We start from the raw sequence: 24,111 nt of genomic DNA, 5'->3' as shown, positions 1-24,111 counted from the left end.
TATTCTGCAGAATTTTTACAATGGTTTCAGTTATCGAACTAAATTTATTTAAATTGTGGTCAACGTCGTGGTTATATTCGTAAGTGATGTCGCATACCAGATATTTTAGATGTCTTACTTGTCTATGATTTTAATATTCAAGATTATTTTAGATCTTACTGGCAGTCTACCTTGGAATACCATGGCTTTCGTTTCATCTACTGACAATGTTAGTTTGTTATCTGACGCAATCTGTTGCAACATTAGCCTCCCATCTTCATTCCCTGTAATCAGAGTTAGGTCATATGCACATAAAATTAGATTTAGTCTAGTGACATGATCAAAAAGTAATACATTTATGTTCAAAATTTTCCATTCGGTGATAATTTATGTATATGTTACAGGAAAACAGCATCCTTGTACCCCTTTGTTTGTGTTGATTGGCTCTCTTGTTGTATTTCCCATATCTATAACGAATTTGCTGTTTGTGTATAGTCTCTTAATAGTATTTATGAGATAAATTGCATAACGTCGTTCAGACATGATATTCCTTAGCATTCATCTACTTGAATTATCACCAAAGCAAAATCAATTTCCTTACCGACCTACCGTCTCTTTTCATAACTTGCTGCAGTGTAAAAACATTGTCAATAGTTGTCGTCGTCTAATAAAACCTGACTGTTCTTCGGATATTAGCTTTTCCACGATGTTTTTAAGGCTTAATTTCGGGGTTTTGGCATATAATTCGCTGAATGAATCCAGGAGGCATAGCCCTCGATAATTACTACATTTATTTTTAAACCCATTTTTAAAGATTGCTATAGTCCTTTTCAAAGATTAATTTGACTCTAAGTCGGTCTTTTGGTATCTTTTATTTCGGCCACATTCACTAAATATTTCCACAGTTCTATTTCAATACCGTTTCCATTTGTATTAGGGGCTTCCCTAGTTTTTGCAGCTTTTAGAGCTTCCGTCATTTCTCTCGTATCAATATTGTCCAGCCTTTTGTGTCATTCAGTTCAGGTAACGTCCAAATTAAAGTACCGTCAGAACACAATTTCTGGTAATGTCTTATTCATTTGTTCTCTCCTATATTACAATTTTCTTGTCTGTTGAGTGATTTCATCAGCTGATAAGTAATTGTTTGCCTGCCATTTAAATCATGATCTTTATTATTAATAAAGCGTTCCCATGATTCTGTGCGCACTTTCCGATTGTCTTTTCTTTATATTCAGTAGTGTTTTCATTAGTGAAATTATTTGTCTAAGTGTTGAAAGCTTCCAATTTTTCTTTAACTGTTGTTACCATTTCTGGCATTCAGCTACATACTCCTCTACGTTTTCTGTTTTTCCTTTTCTTACCCAGAATCTTCAAGTTTATTTCATTCCTCCTACTATTCTTCTACCGCTTCTAGATTTGTTGATGTCGTTTTCATCCATTTTTGGTAGAGACCCCTTACACTGTTTTCTTCTAAAAGGTGAAGTTTAAGAACTTGTTCTTTCTTCTTATCCGTAACTGGTATCTTCGGTTTCGTCCATTCTCCATAGACGTCAGTTATTGACACCAGTAGGAGGTGATCTGACCCAATATCCACTTCTCGATAAAATCTGATATTTTTAGCCTGTCCAGGAAATCCCTCGTGTATAAATATGTAATCCATAACACATCTATATCCTCTTGCTGACTAAGTAAATTTGTATATGGCTTTCTTACTGAGAAAAAACTGATAAATTTTATATAATTAAAGATAGCAAAATCTCAGAGTATTTTTTTCGTTTTTATTACATACGTTTTCTCCAGATGTGCCTACTATTTTTGGAATAGCTATATTTTCTATTATAGCATTGACATCTCTCATTAGTTAAATGTGACTTCTACTCTCTCTGTTTAACTTCACTTGTATCTGTTTGTAAAACGTCTTGGACTCGTCAATTTCTCCTCTTCCCGGGCATATGTTTCTATTACTCTTAGGACTCCTGTTAGACCTTGAATTCTTACTAGTACAATGCGTCGATTTACATATTCATAGTCCAGTATTTCATCTTCTCATTCTCTATCAATGTAGATGGCAACACCTTTACTTGCCCTTTTTTCCTTTTGCACTCCACTGTAGATCATAATACAGTCGCTTAAATACTTAGTTCCAGATGATTTCTTCTTTGCATCTGTAATTACTGCAAAATCTATTTCATTTTCTTTCAGATGTTTAGCTAGTGCGATTTTGTTAAGAACAATTCACCTAAGGTCCAAGTGGCAACTTTCCAAGCTCCATTAAACCATTTTCTCTTGATCCTATTTCTTATCCATGTTGTATCTCAGCAATGCATCCTGTATCTGAGGCTATATTATGTACTACAAGTACGCTTATTGACTTACTGAGTGAGGTACTCTACACTTCGTACGTCGAGAGAAGAGCTCTGACAGCTGGCAGTGCAGCGAGCCAGAAGCGGTCGCCCAGTACAACAACAACACTGGAACGTTGCTACGGTAACGTAAACAAAATCTCACGATCTGATTGACCGTCGTGGATGGGCGAAGCACGTGCGCCAAGATCACGTCATCTCCCAGAGCTCTTCTCTCGCCGTACGCATTTTTTTTTTCCTTTTTAGCCCATTGCAGGTAAGACTGGTCAAGGGTCTGCCATCTATGAGCAGTACCAGCCAAAGCTCATAATGCTCGTCAGTGAGCATAGTGCTGCATTTCCTCTGTACTCGATGTTACGGTTGTACAGCCAATACTCTGTCCGTCATCAAAGACTCGTCTCCTTGGCAAGGTATACGACTGATGGGCGAGGTTAACAGTTGGGTAGAGAAGTTGTATATTCGTGCCATCATCCCATTAGTCTCTTGTTATTCAAATCCCTCCCACATCAGGAAACATGAATTTTCTGATCGCAAATTACAGGGGCTTAGCGGAGCATTGGCATGCATAGTCAGTCACTCTGAATTTGAAGTTAACTAAAACTGAAGTGAATAGTATTTATATGTAGTGGCTGTCGAAAAAAACTTCCATGTCGATGCATGAACATCATCGCACTATTGATGCAGAAGGACTCGAGGGTAAACAGTGAAAAGATGAAGGTGATTAAGGAGAGTGGAAACAAAGGCAATGACCTTCTTCACGCCAGAATTGGGAACGAGATGATAGTGGAGGAAGTGAGTGAATTCTTTTATCTTGGAGGCAATGTAACGTAGCATCTTCAAACCAAGGAAGTGGAATGACAAAGAGAAGTAATCTGTCTTCAAGAAAACCAACTCCATTGGTATTTGGTACTGATATAGAAATAAGGAAGAAGAACCTCAACGTATACGTCTGCAGCGTAGCAATCTTTAAAAGTCGATCATGAACCAATAGAGTCGAACAGGAAATACTGTCGGTTTTCAGTCAACCTTCACTGGGTTCAGCACTAGATTAGTGTTCAAAGAGAGTTAATTTCTTCAAAATGAGAAAGTGGAATCTATAATTTCTTTAAATATGTCACGATAAACTGTTACTATCCCATAATAGTTTTGTCGTAGTTTGCTTAAAACTATTTGGACCTGTGAAAAGTCTGGATAGCTTCTGGAACAAGCAAGCCACCCGAATAACGGGAATTACTTTCGGTGGTAGTGGATTCCTTTCACTTTAATGTTGGACGCCGGGTATATTTGGTGACTGCAACATTGCTTTGATTTCCGACGGTCTCCTACATTTATTACGTGCTAACAAAACCCTGTTTTTTTCCCTTTCTGCCTTCTTCCTGTCCACCACAAAAAGCAATTGTGTTTGACGTACCTAAGTTTTGTCTCAGGCTAGTTTTTAGTTTTTTCTGGATACCACGCTGGTGCAAATTTTTTCTTGTTTCAGATACTGTTATTTGGAACAACAGAGCCAGGCTCACGATCCACGTAATAAGCAATAAACCAAGCTAATTTATACTTAACCTATTTATATGTACAGAACAATAACACGAAAAGAGCATCCCAAATAACCAGTTCTTAGTTCATTCAGCCTTTCTCTCGGCTATGCTAATTACTGTCTGATAATTTCACTTCTGGTGAAATTGCAACAGATACCAAAAGTTATAGAGTAGTTTATATATGTGTAATTTACATTAAATCTTGGATATAATGATCCTGAATCGCTTACAGCATGCTATGAAGTTGATGTTAATTGACCAAAAGGTAGATTTCATATCATGAAAAACCTGCACTTCTAGGACTCTCACTGTAGCCTGTCGTATAGAGCAAGCATTCGAATCTCGCAACGCAACCAGCGCAGCCCTCATCGATCTGACAACGGCTGTGATACTGTCAGTCATCGGATGATAATAAAAAGAATCTTTCTTCTTCTGTTTCATTGAGAATTACTCAGAAAGAGAAGATTCTATGAAAACAATGCAATCGATGGTGATATCTGAAAAAATGGACTACCACAAGAATATTTATTGGCCCTCACTCTTTTCAAAATCTACAGCAGTAGCCAGCCACTTTCAGAACACAGCAACAGTTTTCTTCATGAAAATTATGTAGCTTTGGAAGCTCAGGACAATATTCTGAAGAAGCAGAATTTCACACAGCACATGTTTTAAAGAAGAGGAGTACTTATTACAATGTAATGCAACTTCCCCGAAAGTCATTTAAAGCCTAGCAGTGTGCTCGTCATCTTAAACACAGACAGAAACATTGCATACTCCATGTCTCATGACAAGAAGTGCAAATTGTGTAGTGCAATACATCCAAAATACTTAGGTCTCATGCTGTTATGAAGTAGCTTCATAAATATGTGACTGATTCGAGTACGTATTACAATAATAGAAACCAATGTGTTACATTACACGGCAAACATTAAACATATGGAACTTAAATCACATAGCGTGTACTTCCAAGAACAAAAAGCTCTTCGATCTGTCACATGCTATTTGAAGCCCATTAACACTGTACTTTCTATTTGAAATAATCGGAAGCTGAAATGCAAACTTATAAATGTATCTACTTTTGTTTGAGGAATCGTAATTTTTTAAAAACTAAAATCTACTTATGATTCCACAGCCTATAAAACATGTAATAGGGAATGCATTTAATGTATTTCATAATGGCAGTAGTCGCCACAGTACCTCTCCCTTTGTACATGGATACACGTCCAAAGGACCTTTGCATCGTAATCAGAATATCACGGGCACTGCAATATCGTATATCATATTGTGATCCTCGGAAAAGCGGTTGTATACTGAAGGCGTCATAGTTTATGAAATATTTCGTAATAACTTGCATGTCACAGATTTATAACCCACATACTTCTAATTGCAATAAGTAAAAGCCAGCGTAACTGATAAGTAATGAAATGAAATTTATCCATTCCTGCTCTTTTGAAAATGCTCACCAGAGACGAAAATGAATGGTAGAACACACCACACGTGTTTTTCTTTGAGAGCACAACCGTATCTCGAAAGCAATGTTGTGCGGAAATATTCATTTGCTTTCCGTGCACGAGGGTCAATAGTGACAACGTCTCACATTTTTAATACAGTGTCTGTCCTTTTGGTCGATATATCATTTAAAAGCGTATTACTAACCCAGCTGGATTTTCATAAGACGGCCACGAGAATGGCCCGGCATCAGTTTGTGTGTAATTACATTCCGAACTACTCCGTCATTCTGTTTGGTCTCCCTGCAGTTCGGAGGTGAAATTGAAAGGACACGTTGCTCATGAGGACTCCGCTCAATACTGTATACACAGGTCGAGATACAAAGGGGGACAGCGTTAGATCCCTGGACGGTCACACCGCACGTGAGTGCTGAGATTCACTGCGGCTGCCGCGTGACGTCACTCTGCTGGTGACGTGTTTCACTTGTCAGTAAGAGAGACCTCAGCTGAAGCCGCGCGACGCACAAAATGAACGCCGGTGTTAGTGGATACGGGGGCTACAGCGACGCGCCGCTGACGCGCGACTACGCGTCCGGCTCGGTACTGAAACACAGCCTGCGACAGCTCAACTTCCACGGCATGTGGCCGCTGCCAGGTTCCTGGCGTTTCCACGCCTTCAGCGCCACTGTGTTCGCGCTGGGCGTCGGCAACTTCTCGCAGATCGTTCTCGGCGTCTACTCCAGCTGGGGCGACCTGCAGGAGCTCACCATGGCCTTCTCCAACACCTTCACCGTCTTCAGCGGCATCCTGAAGATGACGCACTTCCTGAGGAACCGCCGCCGCTACTGCGCCCTGGTCCGCCTCACCGACAACCTCGCCGCCTTGCAGCAGACACACTGCGAGGTTGACGACGGCTTGGCGGCCATCTCCCGCGACTCGCTGAAAGTCGCTTATCGCCTCCCGCTCGCCGTCTACGCCTATATCGCACTGCTGTGTGTCATTTGGTTCCCCATGCCGCTCATCGTGGAGCCTCACAGTCAGAAACTGCCCTTCATACAGCTTCATTACTGGATTAATCGGACGAGTTTTCCTGTTTACGAAACTTCGTTTCTTCTGCAGGACATTTCTTCCTTCTTCTTCATCTTCATCAGCACTGGCTTGGACTGTTTCTTCGCGGTCATCATGGTCCACGTCACGCTTCAGCTGAAGCTGCTAGTTTATCGCATTAGTGATATTAGATTACGTGACGCATCCGCGATTGCTGACGTGTCTGAGGTTCGCCACGGCTACGATGACAATGAAGCGCACGAAGCAATGTACAAAGAACTGTGTCTCTGCATCGAGACCCACCAGAAAATCTTAGGGTAGGCTGATAACGAGAATATGCTGTTGACTCAGTATAATAATACATTATCCACTGTTCTATTTATTAAATAAAACATTTTTAACGTAAAAAACTTATACCGCGACCACCATTTTCAGTATACACTTAAAGCACGATTACTAGTTTTGGTTGTTTTATACAACCATCTTTATGTCTTTCGAATTGTAAAAAGGTACTTAAAAATATCGTATTTAAAGTTAGTCGTGCAGTGAAATGTTTTTGTTCAAATATGGCTCTGAGTACTATGGGACTTAACATCTATGGTCATCAGTCCCCTAGAACGTAGAACTAATGAAACCTAACGAGCCTAAGGACAGCACATAACACGAGGCAGAGAAAATCCCTGACCCCGCCGGGAATCGAACCCGGGAACCCGGGCGTGGGAAATGTACTTGTACTGGGGGTCACATTACTATGACAGTACGTACTTAAAAAATTCGTCATGAGCGGGGCAGGTTGTAAGTTTTTAACTACATACTCTGATTGTTTTGTTGGCCCATCATCCGAATACATTTCATTGCACGCCTGCAGCTAATGACGATGTTTTTCAATGTACGTACACCGCTTTTTTACGATCTGAACTATTTGAAGATTTTAGAAAACAACGGAAACTAGTCACCGTGTCCTAATTGTATACTGAAACTTGCTGGTTGGGCATAAAAAGCTTTTTACATTAATTCTTTGTATTTAATACATTACGTGAAGACCGCTTTCTCCTCTCTCACAATGTCAAGCATCACTACAGAATTATTGTCATGGATTTTTCTGTTCGCAGGTTTGTAAAGTACCTGGAGAGTGTCATGAATCCCATTGCTCTTACACAGTTCGTATTCAGTGTGTTGGCTGCTTGCGTGACACTGTTCCAAGAGACATACGTAAGTTCTCATTAACAGACCAATCCCATGCATTTTAGAACTTCAAGTAGTTCATTCTAGATTCTGTATCATCTATGCAAAACCCATTGTCAGAAAACATGCAGCACCCTCAAAGACAGTGTTCAGTGACACCATTACACAATATGTGTTTACGGAAGGGTTGTAGTGTTACCGATTTATTTGTTACACTCACCGGCGATCAGATGTCACCCTAGAGGCCTGTCGGTGCGCACTCTGTTTTGACTATGCAGGCAGTAGCTGCACCGACGTTAGAGGTGAACAGTGTTTGCAACATTAATTCCCCCAACTGGTATGTGCTCCTGTTGAATAGCTTCAGCCAGTAAACTGTGTCGCAGTGTGGGCTTGCAGTAAGTTGGACACACGTATCGACGGATTGCTACATTTGCTGAACACAGTGTGTCAATGGCACGTCATTGCTTTCAGGTGCGGTCTGTGGAACATTACCAAACCTGTAGTTCAGGTTGTGGACCTATGCTTAGTACAGACACACATCAAGAGCACCGCACTGTGGCAGCAGTGGTGTCCGACCGAGCGTCATGTAGGGCATATGGTGCAACTTGTGTGTCATGAGGTATCATAAGGTAGCGTCTGCTTGCAGCAGGATTAATATCACATCTGCCTCTGCCCAGGCTACCAAGTATGGGTACTCTAGTGTCGTGAAAGAAGTTTGGAATGGCACTCTGTTACCTTCAGTGTTGGGAGTAGGTTCTGTCTGTCAGAGTGTTATGGATATACAGATGTACGGCATTGGCTTGGGGTGCTGCCTATTCCAGGGCCATTCGCCCGCGACGTACAGGTCCCACCGAAGGTTTCATTGTGTGTTGAGCCATCAGTTACAACTCACGGTTACATATGGTGTTTACGTATGGTAAAGTAACCGGTGCCCGCTACATTGCACAACGGCTACTGCCATTTCCTCGACACGAAAGGTGATGTGATTTTTCAGAACGTCATTGCTGGTGCGAAGCAATGTGCTCTTCGTGGTGTAAAACAACTACCCTGGTCATCAAGATCACCAGATATCTCGCCAATTGATCACGAATGAACGTGAACTTACTCGCCTGTAAGAATCAGTGCCAAATTGCACCAAAAGAAACGAGATACTTGGACAGTCTATCACAGGATCCATTTTGGCACCTTTTGATCTTTTTCATGGAAGAGTACGTACGTGTGTGGCACCATCTGGGGGTGCGTTGCGTATTGACTGTTTTAGCCCCTTTTACTTTGACGTGAGTGTTTCATTTGGTCTGAATTTACCACATACTACCTGTCACCTCATATGTCAATAAAATGACGGACAAGTGCGTCACAACTAGACCATCTCCCTCGGTGGGTGAGGACTGGATCCGTCATTAGGAGCAGCTGTAGTGGCCAATGTGAGGATGAATGTGTTCGTTTAACACCTAGGTTGAAGCAGATCATTCAACAGTTCACTGCTGGACAGCAACATGCGAAAAGCTGCACCATACAGAATCATCTAATAACACTACATCACTTGAATACTATTGCTAACAGCTCTTAGCATTCAGTGAACGCAGGTATCATGGAGATATGAGTGGGACCCATGTATGATCATATAGATAATAAGTTACTTGCACATCATGGCAAAGACGGTGCAGTTACCACTAGTGCAGACGGACGCGTCCAGAAATGACGTGTGGTCTCTTCTCGAAAAGATCGGCCGTATAACTATTCCCTGAGATATCAAGAAAACGTGTTTATTTCCCATCTACATCACACGAAGACCTGTACATTCAGTGGTAAATGTACAAATCGGCTTTAGTGCAATTTATTAAGTACGATATGTTTTGAAAACATTGATATTCACTGGCAACCTGTCAACGTATTAAACCTTAAAGGGCACATGAATTGGGAACAGTTTTAAGTTGATTATACAGGTTTGGTTATCAAGTTAAAGATTAAAATTTTGTTCACTTGCATGTAACAGTAGAAAATACTAAAATTCTTGTTGCTTCCCTACTCTAACAGTGGAAGCTCTGGAATCCGATAACTGATATCAGCAACTTTCTTTTGCAGAATCCAGACATAAGCGCTGTGTTCAAGTGCGCGTCTTACCTGCCGACACCCGGAGCTCAGGTGTTCCTCTACTGTTGGGGCGCACACAACATCATGGAGCAGGTAGGCTGTGTAAGTTTGTGAATGACGTCTCAGAGAATCAGATGTAATGGTCAGCCGCCAGCCAGTTGTAGTTCCATCTCGGGCTCCAGTCTTTGTTGTGTTGTTTGTTTTATTTCAATGGGACAGACTCCACCCTGGCAACACTCCACTCCTCCACTGCCATTTGTCAGCCAGGAAGTTATTTTATTCGATCTCTAACTATCATAATGAACGGAACTCCCCGCTAACGTTAACCATAATAAAATGTCGCAACTACTTCTTCTCCAACGTTACATAAGTTTTGCTCTTTTTAATTAGCTACAACTACACACATAGAAGAGTATGTGCAACATTTTTAATTATTTGGCCATTCGTTGACTCCTACCTCAATGTCAATAACAATGTTTGTGCGTTTCAGGCAAATGGACGTGAGTGTCCATACGTTATCGAGGTTCCTGCACAGATTTAATCAACTGGTATCACCGCGAGACTGTACTCTATAATGATTTGAATGGCGCGGCCTTTGCTTGTAACTCTGTGACTTGACTGTTACAATGCGCTGTCATCTAAGTGATATGAACTCAGTTTCTTTTTTTTTTTTTTCTTTATAAGTCTTTATTACTCCTTCCCTCCTCGTATCCCATCATTTTATGGTTGGATGCCGCGACTGAAGGTGTACTTAATTTGAAGCAGGGAGTAACCATCGGAATTCGGGCAGATACATTAGTTTCCCTCCAAGCAAAAAGTAAATAAATAAATAAAAGTATCTAATTTTACCTAAAATGTTTGTGAAGGTTTCACCTTGACAGAAGTACTCGAGTAAATTTATCCACTAATTCAGTTTTGATATATATACAAATATCTTTAGATAAAATTAGGTACAGTAATCTCATTCAGGATTTATTTAACCGAACCTATGCATTACTTTTGTTTTTGTTTAACGAGCTGCTGACCGCAAGACGGTTAGAAGGGAGTAATAACGCAGGGGAATAGGGAAGAACTGAAATGTAAACGCACTGAGAAAATCAAGACTTACTTGAGTCAGACGATTCTAGAGAAAACAATATTAAGTTAATTGAATTGCTATCTGAGCTAATTGGCTCTGGCTCTGAGCACTATGCGACTTAACCGCTGAGGTCATCAGTCGCCTAGAACTTAGAATTAATTAAACCTAACTAACCTAAGGACATCACACACATCCATGCCCGAGGCAGGATTCGAACCTGAGACCGTAACGGTCACTCAGTTCCAGACTGTAGCGCCTAGAACCGCCCGGCCACTCCTGCCGGATATCTGAGCTAATTAGGAATGCATAAATATTCTGTCACTGTAGTAGTTCTGTCTCATTCCTTATACAGGAGTAGACCTTCAATAGCTCGGCAGTAAAATACTTCTTGAATCGGCGGGCATCAAACTTCTATTACACCAGACCGCATAAGCAAGTACGAGGTACTTCCTCTGGGGTATTTATTTATTCTACAAATGCTGATGAAATTTACACAATTGTTTCGGTATACTTTGAGAATACAGTAGGAGTGAAGAACTACTCCAACAGTTGACACTAACTCAAGTTTTATCAAGCCCTCCAACCCAAAGATTAATCAATTTTTAATATTCATGGAATATTCTGTCGGTAGAGGAACATAGGAATTCCATGACTTGCGGCGACAACTAGAACTTATTAAGCATTTCAAATATTTACTTATATTTTAGTTCAAACTTTAAATAATGGACAGTAATGATGTTTCTTGTTCTTATTTTTAGTTTGTGTTTACGCGGTTTGTCAAGTAAAATGAACATTGTGTTCATTTCGCAGAAGCGTTATGCGCGCGGGTAGTTTACACGCGTGTGTGGTTTGCGCGACTACGAATTACTCAAAAGCCTGCATCCCGTGTATTCACATCAGCAGATCCGCTTCCCCAGAAGAGATTCCAGTGGTTACGCTAGTGGGCTGTTGAGAGTTGTGTGCTCTGGGAATTGTGAGTGACCGTACTGTTTCAACATGACACTATAACCACAGTAATTCATACCGAAACTTTGGGCATTAAACCCTACATCTCCGTGGGTGTTTCGAAGCACCATACTTACATTTTGATCGTAACTGTTTTAAAGCTATCATTACTATCTTCAATACAGCCACGCCATTGATACAAGCAATGCAGAACGTCTCGGAAGATTTCTTTAGCATTGAAACAGCAGCAGCAGTAAGAGAAATTGTAGTCGCATCCAGTAAAATCATTGTTGTAATCATCTACTGGCTCTCGACTTTAGGTCTACAATCTTTTTCTGTGATTATCTGAGGAAAAAGCCACTACAGTTCCTTGAACTACTCTCGACCGCTTGCTTTTCTCATTGTTGCACAAATTGGGCTGGTGCTGGAAGGGAGGCTCAGCTCCAAAGTTTGGTACTGCTTTGTCCTTATATATAGAGAAATATATAGAGAATTTTATTTAATGTTAAACTCTGATTCGTAGTAAGCAGCTTGGGAAATCTATTTTCGCATATATATATATATATATATATATATATATATATATATATATATATATATGTGTGTGTGTGTGTGTGTGTGTGTGTTTGTGTATGTGTGTGAATGCAGGATGAATTTGCTGTTACGATTCCGTAAGTAAATATGTTTCCTCTCTTCACATCCGTTGCGTTAAAGGTGAAGTCATTTCACTGCTTTCTATGGACCATACACTGGCCGTTCTACATCTTATAATAATGCCAGGGCTGCACGTAGGTGGCGGCCATTGAGATGTGGGTAATTGGCAGAGGATGGCGGCCTTCCCGTCAAGTGACACGTTCAAGGTGGCGTGGGCCAGAATTGCGATGAAATTTGGTGCCAGTGAGACATCTTTAACTCACCTCACACCTCACATGAACTTACGAGACTGGCTTTCTTTTTGCTTGTTTCGTGAAATTTCCTGTCAGATTAAAACTGTTTGCCAGACCGAGACTTGAACTCGGGACCTTTGCCTTTCGTGGGAAAGTACTCTACCATCTGAGATACCCAAGCACGACTCACGCCCCGTCCTCACAGCTTTACTTCTGCCATTATCTCGTCCCGAGTTCGAGTCTCGGTTCGCCACACAATTTTAATCTTCCAGGAAGTTTCATATAAGCGCATACTCCGCTGCAGAGTGAAAATCTCATTCCGCTTGTTTTGTGTTTGAAGCATCACCGACCTCGATGAGGACGACGCAGGGCTCCGTGTTTTTCCACCATTACAGTGGGACTTGGTATGCAGCTCTGAGCAAAACCTCACAGATGATGTCGGGAAGAGGTAGCCATTAAGCTCACCTCTTTTCAATAATATCAGATAAATAATTCGACCGCCCATTAGTTAGTCAGCGTCTGATACTAGAAATTTACATTTATCAGTAAGACTTACTGAGGGTATTGGGCAACCGAGTCGCAAGAGTGGATGCCGTAACTTGTCCCATGAGGGCCGAGGAAGTGCGCCCTTTGAAGAACTGCTTGCTGGGGGTTCGACTAGTGGAAGCTACTCTCGTGTTGCCAGGGGGAAAGTCACCTCGACTAGCGCCATACTGGCGTCCAGCTTATAGTGCGGTTTACTGCACGTACCCACTTTGGATGGCCAAGCTGAAAGCATTCCTTCCGGATGACGGCGCCTGGGACGTGCTCAGAAAGGTACAGTCAGCTGATAAACATACTTCAGCTGTCTAAAAAAACGCTGTAAAACATCTGTCATATGTTGCAAGCTCGTAAAATTCTGCAGAGTCAACAGAAAGCCTCGAGCACAGTATTTTTAGGCGCTTCCAGCTTGAGAGAGCACCGATTGCTGAAATTGATGTGACGTCAGGAGAACGTAGCAAGTTTTTAGCGAAAATGAGGAATAAATCGACGTTATTGATTTTTAACAGTTCGCCTCTTCTTGCTGAAGATTTTGTTGTAAGGAAACAATTATACCTATGACGGGTCGGGTGACTTTAAGAGAACAGTTTTCCTAGATTCTTGGCAGGAATAAGTGAGCAGTCAGTTCTTTTTCTGATAGATAATTGGGACTACGTCTCTTTGTCTTGGCGCCGAATGCATCATTATTCCACAGCATTCACTGTCGTCTGGAACAGGTGACTCCATTAGCAGAGTGGGGTCCAATGTTTGAGCCCTTACGGCGTACTTGATGGCAACCAGATATGGCGTCATCGATCTGCCCACATCGACCTAACGATAATGGTGAGCACAGCTTGCAGCTTCGACATGTTGGGACTATCTTATACTAGAAGTTCAGAATAGTGTTCGGATTCACTTTCGCACTTTGTCAGCGGGTTTTCAGTTGCATAAGCTTCTTGGTTTCTCTCATCAGAAAAAGAATCACTGTAAAGAGCTAATTCCTACCTTCACCAAGTAACTTTTCCAAGAGAAACTTCAATCATCTACTTCTCATAATTAAAATATCCCGTGTTCGGAATTTTCGTGGTTTCATGACTTATGGTTGTTCATTCTCATGCCTGTTTGTAATAAACTAAAGAGTTCACTTAAATCATATCTTTGATTCGAGTTCAGAGTCTCTCCTTGGTTATACTTCATATATTTCAATGGTAAAAAGCGTATTCCCGATCTTAAGATTAACTGTTAGAACCGAGATGTTCCATAACATTAATAATTCCGTTGCGTAGATCTTTAGTCCAACATTTTTTCTACATCAAGTCTAGTTATGATATAGTTAACTTCAGTCATGAACACAGGGTTTACGCAAGACTCATTCTTATGGGATGTTGTCACAATTGCAACGCAAATTCTTAGGAAGAACGACTTTAAGATTTTGTAAATGATTTCATTTGGCATTTTTGATTTTCAGTCTTTCTTCGTTTAGTCTCTAGGAAGCAAAATTTAGCATAAATTTTGCTCGAGCGTCGTAGTATTTCTTGTCACACTTCGATAAATGTGCACTTGTAATAAATAAAAACTGCTCGGCGGTACTGTATCACCCACAAGTATCCATAACTGCGGTCTCATTTCTTACAGCTCCTCGAAGTCTAATTGAGTCATACAGCCACAAACTTTTCTCTCCATAGTGAAAAAGGAGTAATCTAGGTAATGGACCTCGTAAGGTCGTAGCTTTTTTCTCGCGTTTTTATGTATCAGGGCACACTGGCTAGCAAGAGTAACTTCACGTAGTTTAAGCTTGTTCTCGATAGAACTGCGAACAAAGTCACACTCCATCCTCCAAAGCATTCTGCGTAATCAATATTCCCGATCAACTGCTTAACTTAAAAGAGGTTTTAATAATATCGCGTTTCTTTTCTGGTGTAAGGCAAACTTGATGCATCCTCCCGTTTCCTCCCACCACTAACACGATTCTCTAAATTACACAGTGTTAAGTTATGAACTATCAACTTTGTGTTATAATAAACTGCACTTGCGTTTAAAAACGAAGCTACTTTGACGGCCTGTGATTCCAGTGTGTCCCCCGAACAGCTTCCGCTGGGCATCTTTCTTGGTTCAAATGGTTCAAATGGCTCTGAGCACTATGGGACTTAACATCTGTGGTCATCCTTTCCGTAGAACTTAGAACTACGTAAACGTAACTATCCTAAGGACCTCACACACATCCATGCCCGAGGCAGGATCAGAACCTACGACCGTAGCGGTCACGCGGTTCCAGACTGAAGCGCCGAGAACCGCACGGCCACGCCAGCCGGCTGGCATATTTCTTATCTACATCATTTTGTACCTCGTCCTTTCCTATGTGCAGCTTTGTCTGCTCGTCTCGTTACGTGTACATCTTCCACATGTTTTCGATCAAGTTTCCGAGCCTGTAACTACAACACAACTCGCATTGGTGGAAAATAAGCTAATGTGTCTCGACCAAAAGGTGAAAGCCTCTTCATTTCGTATTTTTTATTCTAGAGTCCATACAGATAATGTTTGAAATGTAGACTAGCATCAAGACAGAGTTTTGAGGAGAATTTCGTGCAGTAATGCGATGGCACGTTTGGGAGGCAGCCTAAGGATTATTTCATGAAGAATCCCTGAACTTAGGTCTTGGTTTGTTTATTCTAAAATGCTTGGAATTAACCGGTCATATCTGATACTTCTTTCGTTAAACCCATGATTATTGACAAACGTTAGTTTCCACTTTTCAAGTTTTCCCATCTCAGTTCTGAGATGATAAATCAACGTGCCTCTTTTCCTAGTTTCGCCAGATATCTTCCCTGGACGTTTGATTTGTATTACACCCACCAAACGGATTACGTCCATCTCCTGATCCTATGGCATCGTTTACCAGAATGTATTAAATATCGCACATAATTCAAGACTCTTCCTATGAACAGATTTCTCACGTATCTTCAAAAAAAGGTCGGACCTAATTATCGTGCCTGTCTTGGGTTATTAAAAGTGATTTTGCTGCTTCGACGTTTTTATATTTAATATATGCTTGTTCACGCTTTCTCAGTATTCTGTTGGTATATTTCAACAGTCTTCGGGGCTTGCTTTATTTCCTTTACCTGTCACTGCTCAATTCACCATCAAATTGTTGGCCTTCACTTTCCACATAATTGTTGCCGTCATTTTCCAATAAATTATCTGAATTAATTGGTACACAATCACCATCAATGTGGAGCAGTGAGTGTGGAGATGTACTCTCGTGACAGATATGACTAGTGTACAATTTGAGGATTTCTAGACAAAAAATATTTGCAAGTCAACCTAAGATCAAAATTGAAACTCAAATTCACGTGTTTACGAGAAAGACGATTTCAGTAACGTCATTAATAATAACGTCAAGAAAAATTACTTTCGTCGTTAGATGATCCAAGCAAAGTGACGGAGAACCACAAAAACGAAATTAATTCGTCTTCTGTGCATGTAATTTCACTGTAAGTACTGCTCTTGCCTGTTGTTCGTTCTGGGTTTACAGGAGAACCTATAACCCTAGAATTAAGTGGGTATTCTAAAAACTTTTAGCAGTTATAACTAAGGCACAGAATGAGTGAAGTGCAGCGTTTTGATTTACATAACAATCAAGCACTTGTGGCACTAACAGTTTTCATACGTTTAACGGACTGCTGTGAAGGAGAGGTAAATAACAACATAGTTTTCTTACTGCTGTCACCCTGAGGAAGTAAACTCCATTTTCATCTGTAGATTTCAGCCCAGAAACAATTTCTTCATCAGTAAACAGATCGTCTTGTAAACACTGTCCATTTTTATGAAGTGAAGCTACTCACAAGGAGTACGTGCTACGCAGTAACAGTGTTCTGTGGCTTCCCGCGCTTTTGCATTTACACGGTGTTGTTTACCACATCCAGAGCAGTCTAGACACGGACTGTTTCATTCTGCTGTAGTTACGGGGTATTCCCTTTGCGTCTTCGCTATTTCACATACGCGACATGGTTTTAGTTGATTTCCCTTGTAAATAGTTAAAAATTCGACGTTCTGGCGGTAAGAACAGCTAAGCCGAGAGTCAAGGATCAGTTGCCTGAAAAAAGGCAAAATCGACAAATAGTCCGTGAGACAGTATTGTTTCTTCACCGACGATATGCTATTTCTCCGAAGGATTCAAATTTCAGCCGATATCTGCCGACTGAGGCTTGAGCGAGACGCGACGCCGGAGAAAGATAGCAGCAGAGGTTGTAAACCCCCTGTGTGTATAACACATGGTGTGTGTATGCGTGGCTGCCTAATGTTGTGTCCGCAGGGGAATCCACACGCCTATGAACGATTAACTTGACCATCCTGTCGACAAACTACGCATAGGGATTTCCATAAAAAGAAGTATCGAGTTGCGCTTTACTTCAACTTAACATATCAAATGAATCATTCTCATCGGGACTGAATTACAACGAGATGCTATAACTTGTTTCTTCTTTAGAAACAAGTAGAATGCAAAAATTACACAAATATAGCGGTCGTTCCAAAAAACATTACCTCCCACTACACGGGTCATGAATCGACCTGCCAATCGTCTGAAGCTCATACCCCCTTCATAAGAATTTCCGGAAGGCTCAGTTTTCCCTCTTTACGGCGTCTCTGCTTTTTTCGGCAGGAGACGTGCTCCCGCGCTGCCAATAAGAAGATTCCAAAGAGATTAGGTCGAGAGTGATTCAGCGCATTCCTTCGCACTAAAAGGATGTCGTTTCGCATTCTTTCGCACCTGACGCTCTTTCTCCAGGTACGCCGTTGTGAAATTATTTTCTGGCCAGCGAACAACTCCCGCTCACTGTGTACCCACGACGGGTGATCTGCGGCCTGTAATATCATAAGCCACCGATGCCACGCACTGTTATCTTCCAGAGCAATAAATGTCAGCTCCTCCTCAACCGATAGCGGATTTTGAAGAATGCTGTCAGTGCTCATGCAAAATTAACTTCCAGACATGCCGTGTCGCAGAAGCTTTTGGTATGTGGTGCTACCCAGTAACAGCCAGTGAAGTGATTAATTCGATTTTCCGCCGATTTTCCGAAGAGTCAAAGAAACTGGTACACCTGCTTAAAATCGTGTAGGGCCTGCGTACAGCACGCAGAAGTGCCGCGACACGACGTCGCATGGACTCGACTAATGTCTGAAGGAGTGCTGGAGGGAACTGACACCATGAATCCTGTACGGCTGTCCATAAAGTACTATGGGGTGGAGTTCTCCTCTGAACAGTACGTTGCAAGCCATCTCAGATACGCTCTATAATGTCCATGCCTGAGGAGTTTTCTGGCCATCGGAAGCGTTAAAACTCAGAAGAGTGTTCCTGGAGCCACTCTGTAGCAATTCTGGACGTTTGGGTGTCGCATTGTCCTGCTGAAATTGCCCAAGTCCGTCGGAATACGCAGTGGATATGAATGGATGCAGGTGATCAAACAAGATGCTTACGTAGGTGTCCCCTGTAAGATTCATATCTAGAGGTATCAGGGATCCCATATCATTCCAACTGCACACGATCCACACCATTACAGAACTTCCACCAGCTTGAACAGTCCCCTGCTGACGTGCAGCGCCCATGGTTTCGTGAGGTTGCCTCCATGCACGTACACGTCCATCCGCACGTTACAATTTGAAACGAGACTCGTCCAACTAGGCAACACGTTTCCGATCATCAAAAGTCCAGTGTTGGTGTTGACGGGCCCAGACGAGGCTTAAGGCTTTGTGTTGTGCATTCATCAAGGGTACACGAAAGCCCATATCGATGATGTTACGTTGAATAGTTAGCACGCTGACACTTGTTGATGGCCCAGCACTGGAAACTGCAGCAGTTTGCTGAAGGGTTACACTTCAGTCGTCGTTGGTACCATTCTTGCTTGATCTTTTAACGGCTGCAGCGATGCCGGAGATTTGATGTTTTACCGGATTCCTGATATTCACGGTACACTCGTGAGATGGTCGTACGGGAAAATCCCCTCTCCAACGCAATATCGGAGATGCTGAGTTCTATCACTTGTGCGCCGACTATAACACCACATTCAGACTCACTTAATTCTTGATAATCTGCCATTGTAGCACCAGTAACCGATTTAACAACTGCTCCAGACATATGTCTTCTAAAGGCGTTGCCGACCGCAGCACTGTATTCTTCCTTTTTACGTATCTGTGTATTTGGGTACGCCAGTTTCTTTGGCGCTTCAGGGAATGATCTAATGTAAATATAAATCTGCAAGAATATTAGACGTGTAGTGGCAAAATCTTGGCGATTTATGAGGCGGATGGGAAAATGGTATGTATTTGCCTCTCCAACCAGTACTTTCACTGATTCCCAGCTTCAGATGGTGGGATAAGCTGTGTAAATGAAACGAATTTAGCTGCTTGATACTATTACGGGAGTTGTTAGTCTTTGTTCAACTACACAGTTAAACTCTGGTCACATAAGTGATCGCCTCATAAGCACTTCACAATGATTTACAGAGTACAGCTAACGAATAAACAGACTACAGTAACTAAACGTGATATCAATGACAGGACCAGTGAGTCTGCTTTGCTTCAAAAGCACAATTGTAATCAAACACAAATCTTAAACAGGGACGTTTCTCAACTTTTAAGAGTAGCCATTTTCTTTTTAATTAATAGTCTACGCACCACTATGAATTATGAAAATAAAAAATCAGTTTCTTTATTATATTACACACATCACACCCTGTTCCGATAGTTCCGGAACCTGTACAGAAAATTGGAATAAAGATCACCAGAAACATCATTTCCACCTTCTTTTTTGCTCATAAAGACCACACATTGCGTGTTGTACCACCATACAGCGAGACCTTCTGAGGTGGTGGTCCAGATTGCTGTACACACCGGTACCTCTAATACCCAGTAGCACGTCCTCTTGCATTGATGCATGCCTGCATTCGATGTGCCATACTATCCACAAGTTCATCAAGACATTCTTGGTCCAGATTGTCCCACTCCTCAACGGCGATTCGGCGAAGATCCCTCAGAGTAGTTGGTGGGTCACGTCGTTCATAAACAGCCCTTATCAATCTATCCCAGGTATGTTCGATAGGGTTCATGTCTGGAGAACATGCTGGCCACTCTAGTCGAGCGATGTCGCTATTTTGAAGGAAGTCATTCAGAAGATGTGCACAACGGGGGTGCGAATTGTCGTCCACGAAGACAAATGCCTGGCCAATATGGTACTGACACGGTTGCACTGTCGGTCGGAGGATGGCATTTACGTATCGTACAGCCATTACGGCGCCTTGCATGACCACCAGCGGCATACGTCGGCCCCACATAATGCCACCCGAAAACAGCAGCGAACCTTCCCCTTGCTGCACTCGATGGACAGTACGTCTAGGGCGTTCAGGATGACCGGCTTGCCTCCAAACACGTCTCCAACGATTGTCTGGTTGAAGACATATGCGACACTCATAGGTGAAGAGAATATGATGCCACAGTTTGAGTCGTAATCCGACTTCCTGTGGCAGCACGAAAAGCATTACTCAACACGTTGGCGTTTCTGTCAGGGTTTCTCCGAGCCACAATCCGTAGGTAGCGGTCATGCACTGCAGTAGCAGCCCTTGGTCGGCCTGAATCAGGCATGTCATCGACAGTTCCTGTCTCTCTGTATCTCCTCCATGTCCGAACAACATTGCTTTGGTTCATTCCGAGACGCCTGGACACTTCCCTTGTTGAGAGCCCTCCCTGGTACAAAGTAACAATGCGTCCGCGATCGAACCGCGGTATTGACAGTCTAGGCGTGGTTGAACTACAGACAACATGAGCTGTGTACCTCCTTCCTGGTGGAAAAACTGGAATAATCGGGTGTCGGACCCCCTCCGTCTAATAGGCTCTGCTCATGCATGGTTGTTTATGTCTTTGGGAGGGTTTAGTAACATCTCCGAACAGTCAAAGAGACTGTGTCTGTGATACGATATCCACAGTCAACGTCTATCTTCAGGAGTTCTGGGAAACGGAATGATCCAAAACTTTTTTGATGTGTGCATATTATATTAACCAATTGTCAGCAGCCACTAGGTATAGATTTTGTTTTAATTTCTGTTTCATTAGAAAGTTAATACAATTCATGTTATTTGCTACAGTGACACATTCAATTTGTTGTGTGTAATATCTTCATCAACGGGCTTCATTTAAGTATTTTTTTATAATTTTTTATTTTTATTATACCTACTAACATCGTTTTTGGAATATGCATAGGAAAAATTGCAGGCAAAAAGGGGAGGGGCTGGGGGACGCAGTGTTGATCATCTCCTAGGGACGCATGACCATCTTGGAACGGCTAACAACGTTCACTTATTTATTATTATTGTCTCATGATTTTCTTCGTGTTCATTTGAGCATTAGCATTCGTAACGATTACTCACTCCACTGCGAATGAGATCATTCTGACTGTATTTAAGCTACAGTTTACAAGATGTGTTTCGTTACACATCAAAGGAGAAACTGAGATGGTCACTGATAATACTTCGTGCACTGATGTATTGATTACCTAGTTCGGGCTCCTTTATTTACATTTGCTGGAGTACTGTTACGGTATTGTACTTTTCGTTTAATATCACAATGCGAAATATCACTCAGACAAATAAATGTTCGAAAGAGATTTTAACGATTCGTACTGCGTAGAGATGTAGTTGTGAGAGCTAATCTTATTCTTTCAACTATTAGTAATGCTTCCATAGCCAATCCCGTCTTGTATTCGGGCAGTGTTTGTGCAACAGGAGACTTCTTTATGTCACGTAAAAGTCTATGGCACTTTAATTCTTCACATCTGTCTATAATTACACTTTCTGAAACCAAAATCTCCTTCAAAAGGACGTAATGGTTCAAGTGTACGTTTTATCGTACCTGTCACAGTCTGTCATTTCCATGCAAACATTTTTCTTCATTGAGGTCAAATTCATCAGTACTTCTACATCTACATCTACATGATTACTCTGCAATTCACATTTAAATGCTTGGCAGAGGGTTCATCGAACGACAGTCACTATCTCTCTACTATTCCATTCCCGAAAAGCGACCGGGAAGAACGAACACCTAAACCTTTCTGTTCGAGCTCTGATTTCTCTTACTTTATTTTGAGGATCATTCCTACCTATGTAGGTTGGGATCAACAAAATATTTTCGCACTCAGAAGAGAAAGTTGGTGACTGAAATTTCTTAAATAGACCTCGCCGCGACGAAAAAGTCTTTGCTTTAATGACTTCCATCCCAACTCGCGTATCATATCTGCCACACTCTCTCCCCTATTACGTAATAATACAAAACGAGCTGCTCTTTTTTGCACCCTTTCGATGTCCTCCATCAATCCCACCTGGTAGGGATCCCACACCGCGCAGCAATATTATAACAGAGGGCGAACAAGTCTAGTGTAAGTGGACTTGTTGCATCTTCTAAGTGTCCTTCCAGTGAAACGTAACCTTCGGCTCGCCTTCCCCACAATATTATCTATGTGGTCTTTCCAACTGAAGTTGTTCGTAATTTTAACACCCAGGTACTTAGTTGAATTGACAGCCTTAAGAATTGTAGTATTTATCGAGTAATAGAATTCCAACGGATTTCTTTTGAAACTCATGTGGATCACCTCACACTTTTCGTAATTTAGCGTCAACTTGCCACCTGCCATACAGCAATCTTTTCTAAATCGCTTTGCAACTGGTACTGGTCTTCGGATGACCTTACTAGACGGTAAATTACAGCATCATCTGCGAACCACCTAAGAGAACTGCTCAGATTGTCACTCAGGTCATTTATATAGATCAGGAACAGCAGAGGTCCCAGGACGCTTCCCTGGGATATGATATCACTTCAGTTTTACTCGATGATTTGCCGTCTATTACTACGAACTGCGACCTTCCTGACAGGAAATTACGAATGCAGTCGCACAACTGAGACGATACCCCGTAGGCCCGCAGCTTGATTAGAAGTCACTTGTGAGGAACGGTGTCAAAAGCTTTCTGGAAATCTAGAAATACGGAATCAACTTAAGATCCCCAGTCGATAGCGGCCATTACTTCGTGCGAATGCTTCGTGCGAATGAAGAGCTAGCTGTGTTGCACAAGAACGATGTTTTCTGAAACCATGCTGATTACGTATCAATAGATCGCTCCCTTCGAGGTGATTCATATTGTTTGAATACAATATATGCTCCAAAACCCTACTGCAAACTGATGTCAATGATGTAGGTCTGTAGTTCGATGGATTACTCCTACTACCCTTCTTAAACACTGGTGCGACCTGCGCAATTTTCCAATCTGTAGGTACAGATCTATCGGTGAGCGAACAGTTGTGTATGATTGCTAAGTATGGAACTATTGTATCATCGTAATCTGAAAGGAACCTAATCGGTATACAATCTGCACCTGAAGACTTGCCCGTATCAAGCGATTTGAGTTGCTTCGCAACCTCTAAGGTATCTACTTCTAAGAAACTTATGCTAGCAGATGTTCGTGTTACAAATTCTGGAATATTCAATTCGTCTTCCCTGGTGAAGGAATTTCGGAAAACTGCGTTCAATAACTCCGCTTTAGCGGCACAGTCGTCGGTAACAGTACCATCGGCACTGCGCAGCGATGATATTGACTGCATCTTGCCGCTTGTGTACTTTACATACGACTAGAATTTCTTCGGATTTTCTACCAAATTTCGAGACAATGTTTCGTTGTGCAACCTATTAAAGGCATCTCGCATTGAAGTCGGTGCCAAATTTCGCGCGTGTGTAAAATTAAGCCAATCTTCGAGATTTCGTGTCCTTTTGAACTTCGCATGCTTTTACCGTTGCCTCCACAACAGCGTTCGGACCTGTTTTGTTTACCATGGGGGATCAGTTCCATCTCTCACCAATTTATGAGGTATGAATCTCTCAGTTGCTGTTGCTACTATATCTTTGAATTTGAACCACATCCCGTCTACATTTGCATAATCAGTTCGGAAGGAATGGAGATTGTCTTTTAGGGAGGCTCCAAGTGACACTTTATCCAC

General features: G+C 41.8%; 1 protein-coding gene across 1 annotated transcript in view; it reads left to right on the top strand.

The window, feature by feature from the left end:
• Window positions 1-5,853: 5,853 nt before the first annotated feature.
• The window catches only part of LOC126335848 (odorant receptor Or2-like), a 37,035-nt gene continuing 18,777 nt past the window's right edge, over window positions 5,854-24,111 (top strand). The window contains exons 1-3 of the mRNA XM_049999318.1: window positions 5,854-6,689; window positions 7,485-7,584; window positions 9,643-9,744. Of these exons, the coding sequence (XP_049855275.1) occupies window positions 5,854-6,689; window positions 7,485-7,584; window positions 9,643-9,744 (1,038 nt within the window). The remainder of the gene's footprint in view (window positions 6,690-7,484; window positions 7,585-9,642; window positions 9,745-24,111) is intronic.

This window comes from Schistocerca gregaria, chromosome 2 (genome assembly GCF_023897955.1).
Source record: "Schistocerca gregaria isolate iqSchGreg1 chromosome 2, iqSchGreg1.2, whole genome shotgun sequence".
Lineage (NCBI taxonomy): Eukaryota > Metazoa > Arthropoda > Insecta > Orthoptera > Acrididae > Schistocerca > Schistocerca gregaria.
Note: the sequence above shows the minus strand (reverse complement) of the source record. Positions and strands in the feature narration are given on the sequence as shown.